We start from the raw sequence: 12,925 nt of genomic DNA, 5'->3' as shown, positions 1-12,925 counted from the left end.
CAGACGCACTTGTCAATCTTGTCATGGGATTGATTTACATCATATTTGATATTGAGTTGATGTACATCAAACATCATATTGAGCAGGGGAACAATCATTTTTCTTTTTTGAGCATGACATTTTACCCGAACTGCCTCCAGGCACAGTGTAATTCAAGTGTAGGGCGTTGTAGGGCTCATGCACAGGTCTACCAAGTCCCATCACAGTACATGCCATTAATATTTATGGGCATTAGAGTGAACTTTTGAGTTGTATGGCCGCCATACATACACGCTACGCCACTGGGTAGAGAACTTATTGCAACTTGCAAGCTTGGACGTCATGCCAAACGCTCTTCTTTTGAATAAAAGCTGGACAACTGCAACACCGTAGAAAAAATCACAATTAAAAAAGTTCTGCTTGATTTCATTCTTTTCATTGTTGAAAAAGAGATAATGAATTAAGTTTGAGGACTCTGTGACAACCCCCTCACGACTTTTCCATCTCCATTTCCCCCCCAAAGGGCCATCGTTACTCGAAAGCTCAATGGGGGTCCTATTGTGGGATTCACTCGGGGTTCATTATTTTAATTAAGAACCCCCATTGTTCTATGTAATTTGAGGGATCCGATGGAAAAAATCAAGGATTATGTGCTTGACAGTATTTTTATTATTTTACCTTTCAATTTCTTCCCCGATGTCTGATGTACCTTTACCTATTGATGGTGCATTGTTTACATTGAACAACATTACCATAAAGGTTCCACAGGTTACTTTCTATAAGGTTCCCGAATTGAGATGTAGGTATAACGGATTAGGTCTTTACAATTTGATGCGTTGCGTAACATTCAGCTCATTGTATTTCGGGCATTGTATCTTACATTCACTGTCTTGTATCTTATCTTATAATAGTTCTACCTATGTAGATATCTTCCATGTACATAGTTATAGGTATTTTATATCTAGAATCTGCTGTGTTAATGTCTGTGTGTCGTGAAAATCTGTTATCTTTTTATCTTTACATCCAGTGTTCAGCAGCTATTGAATGCTTGGATTGTTCTATACCTTGGAGAAAGTTTATCTTGATTCAATGACATTGCTATTGTGCGAAATCATAGGATATCTCAAAGAGATGTGTTATTTTTTACATTTCAATTTTATTGTTATCTTTTCATTTGCGAAGTGACCGACTGTTTTCTTTTCAACTGAAATTATTCTCCCTCCTCCTCCTCTTCTTCCTTCTTATTCTTCTGCCTCTTTCTTCTTCCTTGTTTTCTTCTTCTTGGTCTTCCTTCTCTTCTTCTTCTTTCCTATCTTCCTCTTCGTTGTACTTCGAATGTCCTCGTTTCGTATGTTGACGATCATCCTTCCTACAGCAACGATATGGACAACGGTTCTGAATAATTCTGTAGCAGTTTTAGACTCAAATCACCTGTAGTCTCTCGTATCCATAATTCCATAGGTGTACCTACACATACATCATATAGGTTCGGTTCTGGGTATGCCTAGGTAATGAATACCCCAAGGCTTCGTACCATGTCCATTAGGTACATAGGCACTTCTTTGTGTCACTCTTGTATCTATTATTAGAATCAAACCTACCGATCTGGCAGATTTGCATCAAAGCAGACCGTTTTCCGATTCTCTGCTGATAACAAGCCAATATATTAGATCGTCACCATTGTTGGACTTCTTGGTATACTATACTATTACTATACTTGTTGGTTGTTCGTATGTTATTGCTATCGCTATAACCTACAATCGCTATATTTTACATGGGCTGCTTCACCTTCACAAGTTGCTCCCAAGCCAACCTTAGTATCAGATTGAATAGAATGAAGTGTTAGATTCTTTGGAAGCGCATCAATAGTCGGAACTGACACAGCTACAGCTTAGTGGACTGCAGACATCTTATTGTAAACTACACATACCTTAGTGGACTACACATATGTACCTAGTTCTTAGCTTATTAGAACTACACTTTAATGCATCCATTTCCGGACAGTTTTCTCTGACAGTCTTTTGAGAATGTATTGAAAATATTTTCAAAAGTTTGAACTATCTAAAAGCTCATGTTATACCGTCTTTCTCTTCTATGTATCGTCCTCGATTTACTAGTTGGCTGTATTTTAATTGGCAATATTGTTGGTACTGAAAAAGTACCAAAATCAATACCTATGTCCCGAAAATTTTGAACATGAGTGTACTTGTACATACGACTTATACTAGTTGGCTGTATTTTAATTGGCAATATTGTTGGTACTGAAAAAGTACCAAAATCAATACCTATGTCCCGAAAATTTTGAACATGACTGTACTTGTACATACGACTTATTACCCTTAGTAGAATACACGCACGCATACACGGCAGATTTCCATGAGCAAAATGAATCGCCAATAACGCGGAGACCTGCCTGTCTTGTTATGGAATTGGATTGAATTCTTCAATTGCCAGTTGCTTCCTCAATATCAGGCCTTTCCTGATGGTAGCATTGATTCAGAATCTAATGGAGAACCTACACTCTATATCAAATCGTATTACCTGAAATCGTATCTTGGATATGTCAAACCTGAAGCCGGAAGCGCGTTGAGAATCATAGAAAAAAAAAATTGCCACGAAAATGTCTGAAGAAAATGCCATGGACCTGAGCTGTTTCCTCTTCAGTCGACACAAACTTCAGCTATTCAACTTCAGCTATTCAGCTGAAGTTTCAGACGAGGAGGATTCAGCTCTGGGTTTCATGTGCTTGCGAATGAATTGTCATAGTACCTAAATAAAAAAACATCTACCTCTACCAGATATTATCGTATAGTTATCGTAAAGACTGTATATAGTAATCAAATCGTATGGAGTAATGAACTGCCAACGATACCAGGAAAGGAACTTTAAGGCCATTTTCTGGACTTACCACCAATATTATATTAACACCCTGTTCATAGAGAATGGCGTACTTTGTGCCTGCCAGAGTTCATGTTACACCACCTCTCACTTTCGGAATGACCGGTTATTTAGCACCCAGTTATTGTTATGATAACATTGGTAACATATAGCACAGTTAGAATTTGGCTAACAGACATTGGTCTTGAGTAGAAATTTGACTAAAAATGTTAACATAGGCATAGCAAACACCAGAATTTGGGAAATATGATAGACACTGGCAAAACCAGTTGGAAATTTGGCCTGTAGGATTTGCTGATCTAGAGTCATACGATCAGGTGACCTTGAACCTATTTTGAACCAAGAAGAAAGTTCTAATTCAAATAGTAAAAAAGACGAGTGAGTAGGATTTTGATTTTTTAGGGAATTTAGGGTTTTTGGAGCTGGAGCTGCTCTATAGTTAGGGACTTAAGCCGTATATTATTATGTGACTTTTTACTTTCTATTACTACAGTATAGCGGAGCTATAATAGTAATGAAAGTGTTGCAATCGGTCCAAATTTTTTTTTATAGACAACAAGTCTGAACCAATCAGATTCCGCTTTAGACGTACACCACTTGCTCCACAAAACGGAATCTCACAATCTCATTGGTGCAGCCAAACATGGCAAACATGACTGTAAAAAAAGTCACATAATAAAATACAGCTTTATACATATGTCACCCTTGAATATTTTCCCGGTCAAAAAATAAAGTATGTACCTAATGACCAGGCGAGAACTTTGGTTGGAAAACCTGAACCTTGACGTACTCTACCCCGTATCTATCGACTCTACCGAGGATCGAACCCGCGACCTCCGGTATGCAAACCGAGTGTGATACCCAAACTCGATCACAGTCACAGATTGCTCCCCTATTCTTCTTAACAAATCTTCCTTTATCTTTTTACCAAACAGTGAAAGGTGCCCTAATTTGAATCTTTTGTTGAATATCTTTGCATTTAGCTAGTAGCTGTTCATTTAGTATGCAACACGTGTACCTCCCCCTCCCTTCCCCCTCCATCGGTAGCTAGGGTAGGGGACGAAATTTCCCTTCATTTTCCCGTGGGAAATAGAAAAAATCCCCGCTCCATTCACAAGTGAGTTGGGTTTTGAAAACTCGCCTCTCGAAGGAGAAGTGACTGGGAGAATTTCTGTTCTCTCTTGAGAGCGATGTTTGGAAATGTTTCAGGTCTGTTCCGCTAGATCGCGGCAGTGATATCGTTTTAGTAGCGGTTTCATAAATGTGGGAAAAGCAGAGAAAAGGGATTTTTTTTTTTTTAATAAAAGGAAATAAATTAAAGTTTTTCCGAGGATATAAAGTTGCTCTCTGTCTTTTCAGGGGGTAATAAATTTTCGAGGATAGTGTCGGTGTATTTCGCCCGTCAGTTTGAGGGTGATATTTCCTCACTTTTCCATACAGAATTACTGATACCACGGGTCAGAGGGAAATCTCCTAATTTATGAGCACAAACTTTCGACTTTCCAGATAGGAGTTTAGGATTTTGGTTAGATTGGTCGACTTTAGAGTTCATTTGGAGCTTGGGCTAGATTTAGGGAGTCAAAATATGTTAGGTTAACTGGAAAAATATGAAAATATAAAGCAGAAAATGGGGCGAAAAGCATTGATTGGATGACTTGATTGTTGCTGATTTTGAATGAAAAATCAGTCCCCTAAATGCCCCGCCTTAATCTTTTCCGAACTTAAACATTCAGATTCAGGACCTTTAAATGCAAGGTATGTTACCAAAAATAGGCTTTCCCTCCTTGTTATGTAGCTAGGTAGGTACACAGGTATTACACCAAAATAGCTCTCTCTTCTTCTTTTGAGAAATACCTACTAGACAAAACTGATGAGTAGTTACCCTACTTTTGTCATTATTTCTGTTTTCTCAGTATTTTTCTTCTTGAGAAAATGGCAATCCATTTTCATTACGGCTTGATTTGGTCCTCCTCTTTCCTCTTTTCTCCCTGAAAGTTCTTTTTCCTCTCTAATTTTGAACTTTCCTTTCCGGAGAAACTCAATTATTTTCATCGTAAATTAAGGTGATCGCTCGTTAAATGAATCCAAGGTGCCTGATTCTTGTCATGCAGAAGTTTCCGGGTTCGATTCCCATGGACCACCACAAAAATCAGTAAAAAGAAATTTAGAAGTAGGTACCTGATGTTATTATAAAAATCAGGATCAGGTCACCGATTCCAACTTTGAATCTCGACTCACAGAAAACCTGAGAAAACTGTCATAAACGGTTTTTTTTTAGGTACATAAGAGTCATGACATATTCTTATGTTTACAGTTTGCACTAGATCTCTTTCTCATTTCGTCCGATTTCAATCGCGGGGTCTAAAAATAGAAAGAAATTTCGCCATATGCGGCGGTTTAAGTGGCTCGGTCGTTGGATTTTATTGCCCAGAATTGGTATAAATAAACTGGAAACTCCATATATAGGCCGATCGAGTGGATATCTATCAGAAACAAAGAGCTGCCATTGTGGCTCGGCCGGTGTTTCACTGTGCACCGCATTATCTATGGTCATGGTTCGCTTTCTGACGAGAATCCTGCACATTGCTTGGAAATTTCATGAGGATTTTCTTGCTCCAATTTGTTCTTCTTTTAACGCATTTCCCAATTTTATTGGGAACTGAGATTCCCGATATAATATTGGTGGTAAGTCCAGAAAATAGCCTTGAAGTTCCTTTCCTGGTATCATTGGCAGTTCATTACTCCATACGATTTGATTACTATAAACAGTCTATACGATAACTATACGATAATATCTGGGTAGAGGTAGATGTTTTTTATTTAGGTACTATGACAATTCATTCGCAAGCACATGAAACCTAGAGCTGAATCCTCCTCGTTTAAAAATTCAGCTGAACAGCTGAAGTTTGTGTCGACTGAGGAGGAAACAGCTCAGGTCCATGGCATTTTCTTCAGACATTTTCGTGGCAATTTTTTTTTCTTCTGTGATTCTCAACGCGCTTCCAGCTTCAGGTTTGACATATCCAAGGTACGATTTCAGGTAAACCTGACACTCTCCTCTTCTAATAAGAATGTTCCTCTCTGTAAATCTTCAACCTTCGTCAAGTCTTCGCCGATTTCACAGAATGTATCTAAAGCTTCGCTGGTGAGTGTTCCTGTTTAGCCTTTTTAATTGCATGTCGCTTTCTTTTTAATTTTGGCACTTGATCTATTCACACATGTACCTATTAAGTTTTCTTTAATTGCATGTATTTTTGTCATATACCTACGTATGTACGTAACTTGTAATTGTTTTGTTTTTGGTAATTATACTATTAAGTAGAAACAAATCATACACTGTTTACGAGAGTTAGATCACAGGCTGCAACATTTCCATCTTTGCAACATATTGTTCTAACATTGCACTTCTCTATCTCGATGACCTGTTACACGAGTTCGTAGACAATTCCAACAGTTAGCGAAGTTCAGAGACAGTTCTCCTCTAGTCAGAAGTTCATGCATCATAGGAATGCTATCCAGACACACGTTCAACTTGAGAACGGAATTAAAACATGGAAATATATCACATGACATAGAACATAATTAGTCTGCACGGGATCATGATAACAGATCTCGAATCACATGACAATCTATTCGTCATTCATGTAGTTCATATAGACGATGTGGATAACAGACAATATAGATTGTAGACGAGTTATATTCTTCAAAGTGACTCTAGCTCTAGACAGACTTGACCTCAGATTTGAATTTTTCCCAACTTTTTACATAGGAATCGACCATTTATTTATAATTTTTACCCATTTGCAACTGCTCCATTCTCTTTCGTTCAGGAATCTCAGGATTGGTTATGATTTTAGGAATAACAACCCACTTTGAACAATCACATGAAAGTGTCTAGCGGCTTTGCCGATAAGCAAACAGGATTTCTATTGTCTCACACTCGATCGAGACATTACTTTGGAAACACCTTATCTATAATATACCTTATGGATATTTTTTGACCAATTAACTCTACTTTGGAAACACCCTGTTCATAGAGAATGGCGTACTTTGTGCCTGCCAGAGTTCATGTTACACCACCTCTCACTTTCGGAATGACCGGTTATTTATTAGCACCCAGTTATTGTTATGATAACATTGGTAACATATAGCACAGTTAGAATTTGCCTAACAGACATTGGTCTTGAGTAGAAATTTGGCTAAAAATGTTAACATAGGCATAGCAAACACCAGAATTTGGGAAACATTATAGACACTGGCAAAACCAGTTGGAAATTTGGCCTGTAGGATTTACTAATCTAGAGTCATACGATCAGGCGACCTTGAACCTATTTTGAATCTTCCTTTATCTTCTTACCAAACAGTGAAAGGTGTCCTAATTTGAATCTTTTGTTGAATATCTTTGCATTTAGCTAGTACCTAGCTGTTCATTTAGTATGCAACATGTGTACCTCCCCCTCTCCCCTCCCTTCCCCTCTCCATCGGTACCCTAGGGTAGGGGAGGGTTAAGCGACACCATGCCGGTCATCTCCCCCTCACATAACACGAGGGTAGGTTACCATGGAAACGTAAACATTTCCCTCCTAGTTTAAAACTTATCGTCGAGAGAGCGCTAGCGTACAGAGAAATCAAAACCCGCGCGTTCTCTCTAGTTTAAAACTTATCGTCGAGAGAGCGCTAGCGTACAGAGAAATCAAAACCCGCGCGTTCTCTCGAAGAAGTGACTGGGAGAATTTCTGTTCTCTCTTGAGAGCGATGTTTGGAAATGTTTCAGGTCTGTGCCGCTAGATCGCGGCAGTGGTATCGTTTTAGTAGCGGTTTCATAAATGTGGGAAAAGCAGAGAAAAGGGATTTTTTACTTTTTTAATACCAAAGTTGAAGTTACAAAAGATTTTCCAAGTTGAGATTTTCCAACATCTCATTTCTCATTTTAACTGTTTTACTTTCGAAAGTTTTTCCGAGGATATAAAGTTGCTCTCTGTCTTTTCAGGGGGTAATAAATTTTCGAGGATAGTGTCGGTGTATTTTGCCCGTCAGTTTGAGGGTGATATTTCCTCACTTTTCCATACAGATACGACGGGTCAGAGGGAAATCTCCTAATTTATGAGCACAAACTTTCGACTTTCCAGATAGGAGGTTAGGATTTTGGTTTAATAGGATTGGTCGACTTTAGAGTTCACTTGGAGCTTGGGCTAGATTTAGGGAGTCAAAATATGTCAGGTTAACTGGAAAAATATGGAAATATAAAGTAGAAAATGGGGCGAAAAGCATTGATTCGTTGTACTTCGAATGTTCTCGTTTCGTATGTTGACGATCATCCGTCCTACAGCAACGATATGGACAACGGTTCTGAATAATTCTGTAGCAGTTTTAGACTGAAATCACTTGTAGTCTCTCGTATCCATAATTCCATAGGTGTACCTACACATACATCATATAGGTTCGGTTCTAGGTATGCCTAGGTGATGAATACCCCAAGGCTTCGTACCATGTCTATTACATAGGCACTTCTTTGTGTCACTCTTTTATCTATTATGTATTAGAATGAAACCTACCGATCTGGCAGATTTGCATCAAAGCAGACCGTTTTCCGATTCTCTGCTGATAACAAGCCAATATATTAGATCGTCACCATTGTTGGACTTCTTGGGTATCCATAATTCCATAGGTGTACCTACACATACATCATATAGGTTCGGTTCTAGGTATGCCTAGGTGATGAATACCCCAAGGCTTCGCACCATGTCCATTAGGTACATAGGCACTTCTTTGTGTCACTCTTTTATCTATTATTAGAATCAAACCTACCGATCTGGCAGATTTGCATCAAAGCAGACCGTTTTCCGATTCTCTGCTGATAACAAGCCAATATATTAGATCGTCACCATTGTTGGACTTCTTGGTATACTATTATGTTGGTTGTTCGTATGTTATTGCTATCGCTATAACCTACAATCGCAATATTTTACATGGGCTGCTTCACCTTCACAAGTTGCGCCCAAGCCAACCTAAGTATCAGATTGAATAGAATGAAGTGTTAGATTCTTTGGAAGCGCATCAATAGTCGGAACTGACACAGCTACAATGCTACAGCTTAGTGGACTGCAGACATCTTATTGTAAACTACACATACCTTAGTGGACTACACATATGTAGTTCTTAGCTTATTAGAACTACACTTTAATGCACATATTTCCGGACAGTTTTCTCTGACAGTCTTTTGAGAATGTCTTGAAAATATTTTCAAAAGTTCTTTTGAACTATCTAAAAGCTCATGTTATACCGTCTTTCTCTTCAATGTATCGTCCTCGATTTACTAGTTGGCTGTATTTTAATTGGCAATATTGTTGGTACTGAAAAAGTACCAAAATCAATACCTATGTCCCAAAATTTTTGAACATGACTGTACTTGTACATACGACTTATTACCCTTAGTAGAATACACGCACGCATACACGGCAGATTTCCATGAGCAAAATGAATCGCCAATAACGCGGAGACCTGCCTGTCTTGTTATGGAATTGGATTGAATTCTTCAATTGCCAGTTGCTTCCTCAATATCAGGCCTTTCCTGATGGTAGCATTGATTCAGAATCTAATGGAGAACCTACACTCTATATCAAATCGTATTACCTGAAATCGTATCTTGGATATGTCAAACCTGAAGCCGGAAGCGCGTTGAGAATCATAGAAAAAAAAAATTGCCACGAAAATGTCTGAAGAAAATGCCATGGACCTGAGCTGTTTCCTCTTCAGTCGACACAAACTTCAGCTATTCAGCTGAAGTTTCAGACGAGGAGGATTCAGCTCTAAGTTTCATGTGCTTGCGAATGAATTGTCATAGTACCTAAATAAAAAGCATCTACCTCTACCCAGATATTATCGTATAGTTATCGTAAAGACTGTATATAGGTAGTAATCAAATCGTATGGAGTAATGAACTGCCAATGATACAAGGAAAGGAACTTTAAGGCCATTTTCTGGACTTACCACCAATATTATATTGGGACTCTTAGTTCCCAATAAATTTGGAAAATGTGTTAAAAGAAGAACAAATTGGAGCAAGAAAATCCTCATGAAATTTGCAAGCAATGTGCAGGTTTCTCGTCAGAGGATTCTCAAAGCCCCCGTCCGTCTAGAAACAAACCTCAGTGTCAAATCTAGTGTTGTGACACGGGAAGAAGTCAGTGTTTCCAAACATGGTGCCATCATTGACGAAAGATCTCGAGAAACCAAAGAGGACAACTTCTACACCAGTAGTTCCAGTGAGATTTGGGAACCCATGAAACCCAAGTCACGTCTGCAGAAGGAGTCAGCATCTCAGACACACCTCACGACAAATCCTCCGTTGCGACTCTTACCTCAGACAACTTATTCCTCGAGTCAGGCAACTTCAGGACAAAGTCACTCGACCATTCCAAGTTGTATGCAACCATCTTCTTCTTCATGTTCCTCATTTGACTCGTCGTCAGCTTATTCCTCGGAAGATCAAACCGATTATGTTCCCAAACTACGAAACCTGACACTCTCCTCTTCTAATAAGAATGTTCCTCTCTGTAAATCTTCAACCTTCGTCAAGTCTTCGCCGATTTCACAGAATGTATCCAAATCTTCACTGGTGAGTGTTCCCGTTTAGCCTTTTTAATTGCATGTCGCTTTCTTTTTAATTTTGGCACTTGGTCTATTCACACATGTACCTATTAAGTTTTCTTTAATTGCATGTATTTTTGTCATGTACCTACGTATGTACGTAACTTGTAATTGTTTTGTTTTTGGTAATAATAGGTACTATTAAGTAGAAACAAATCATACACTGTTTACGAGAGTTAGATCACAGGCTGCAACATTTCCATCTTTGCAACATATTGTCCTAACATTGCACTTCTCTATCTCGATGACCTGTTACACGAGTTCGTAGACAATTCTAACAGTTAGCGAAGTTCAGAGACAGTTCTCCTCTAGTCAGAAGTTCATGCATCATGGGAATGCTATTCAGACACACGTTCAACTTGAGAACGGAATTAAAACATGGAAATATATCACATATCACATGACATAGAACATAATTAGTCTGCACGGGATCATGATAACAGATCTCGAATCACATGACAATCTATTCGTCATTCATGTAGTTCATGTAGACGATGTGGATTGCAGACAATATAGATTGTAGACGAGTTATATTCTTCAAAGTGACTCTAGCTCTAGACAGACCTGTATTCGTCAAGATATTTCTGCAGATGATTTATCTGTCACAGACGCACTTGTCAATCTTGTCATGGGATTGATGTACATCATATTTGATATTGAGTTGATGTACATCAAACATCCTTATTTTATTTTTTTTTTTAAGTTTCCATTTATATTTGATTGACAAAAAACTCAGAACATACATTTTTCTTATAAATGGGTATACCCACCCGTATAAGCAGAGCTTGTGCCACGGATGGGATTGATTAACTATTCAATTGTCCTTAAGAGGCTCAGTAGGTATCCCCGTAGTCCAGAAAAAAGCCAGCAGCAGCACTTGATCTAGACTGTGACCCATACAACTACCAAAACTCCGAACAGATGACGTTCCTAAGGTAGACTACACATTAAACGGACGGACGCCCGTCCCTCAGCCTAATCTGGTCCGACGGATATAGGGTCCGCCTAATGTTTAATCCGCCTTTAGAGCGGGGTTTACCAATTCAGAATTGAGATCAAAATGTAGAATTGACGATTGAACCCAGTTCAGTCCAGAATTGAAGCCAACTCCGACTTCGTATAACGCGGTCTTGGTCAGTGATCCTCGGATAACTGACGCGTTCTACGTCGCGTCGTATAATTACTTGGCGTCGCATTGTCGCTGATTTTGATCGGAGAATCTTTGAAGAAATATGTTTGTTTGAATAAGTATATACAATTTGTTTGACTAAATATATTTGTTATAGGTACTTGTAGAGGTAGAGCTATAATGATTTCCTTTGTTGTTCTCGACCAATATTGGCATGGTATTGGGTTTCTTATATTTGTTTACAAAATTGTTGATACTAACAACATGGGTTACGAAATGGTCAGTCCAGTTTTGGATCACGTTACAGACTGTGCAGTACACTTATTCAAATATACAGGGTGTGATTGGATATTGGACCGATCTACTGGTCGAACTTATTACGGATTACTGGCAAAGCTCAGGACAATCAGACCTCTGTTTCTGGGACTGCTGGTCTCTTTCTTTGCGTAGCTTAACTAGCGGTCAGCTTTTGGCTCAAAGAGGGAAGCCAGCATACACCCGGATGGGTGTCTGGCTTTTCCCCGCCTCACTCCAGGCTGAGAGGTCTGAGGAGACGAGTAGCTTGTCGCCGAGTGAGGGTGAAATCCCTATCAGACCTGGTCAGTAAAAATCTTAGCCACTGTACAGTGACATTAACCATTTATCAATTCTTTCTAATTTGGGATTATTAGGGCCTTTATGGGACCAGAATTTTCGCCCCGCCCCTCCCTCTTTCTAATATTTTCTTCAATTGGTGCATCCTGTATACGTTAGTTATATCACGTATGTATTGTTATACACTGACGTTAATATCCCTCGGAATCAATCAATTCTTTCTACATAATTAGGAATTATTGAGGGAGTAACATTTTTGTTTGGGAGTAACATTTTTGATGGGTGTCTGGCTTTTCCCCGCCTCACTCCAGGCTGAGAGGTCTGAGGAGACGAGTAGCTTGTCGCCGAGTGAGGGTGAAATCCCTGTCAGACCTGGTCAGTAAAAATCTTAGCCACTGTACAGTGACATTAACCATTTATCAATTCTTTCTAATTAGGGATTATTAGGGCCTTTATGGGACCAGAATTTTCGCCCCGCCCCTCCCTCTTTCTAATATTTTCTTCAAATTGTGCATCCTGTATACGTTAGTTATATCACGTATGTATATTGTTATACACTGACGTTAATATCCCTCGGAATCAATCAATTCTTTCTACATAATTAGGAATTATTGGGGAGTAACATTTTCGTTTGGGGAGTAACATTTTCGTTCCCCTATTTGTACACCCTGTATG

The 12,925-nt window shown here is 38.9% G+C and overlaps 1 protein-coding gene across 1 annotated transcript in view; it reads left to right on the top strand.

Annotated features, from left to right (window-relative positions):
- Positions 1–10,896, top strand: part of LOC113467984 — a 33,988-nt gene extending 23,092 nt beyond the window's left edge. The window contains exon 3 of the mRNA XM_026824567.1: positions 9,991–10,896. Within this exon, the coding sequence (XP_026680368.1) occupies positions 9,991–10,513 (523 nt within the window). The 3' untranslated portion in view covers positions 10,514–10,896. The remainder of the gene's footprint in view (positions 1–9,990) is intronic.
- The last annotated feature ends 2,029 nt before the right edge of the window (positions 10,897–12,925 follow it).

This window comes from Diaphorina citri, unplaced genomic scaffold, assembly GCF_000475195.1.
Source record: "Diaphorina citri unplaced genomic scaffold, Diaci psyllid genome assembly version 1.1 scaffold612, whole genome shotgun sequence".
NCBI lineage: Eukaryota > Metazoa > Arthropoda > Insecta > Hemiptera > Psyllidae > Diaphorina > Diaphorina citri.
The sequence above is the reverse complement of the archived record's forward strand: the minus strand, read 5'-3'. Positions and strand labels throughout refer to the sequence as shown.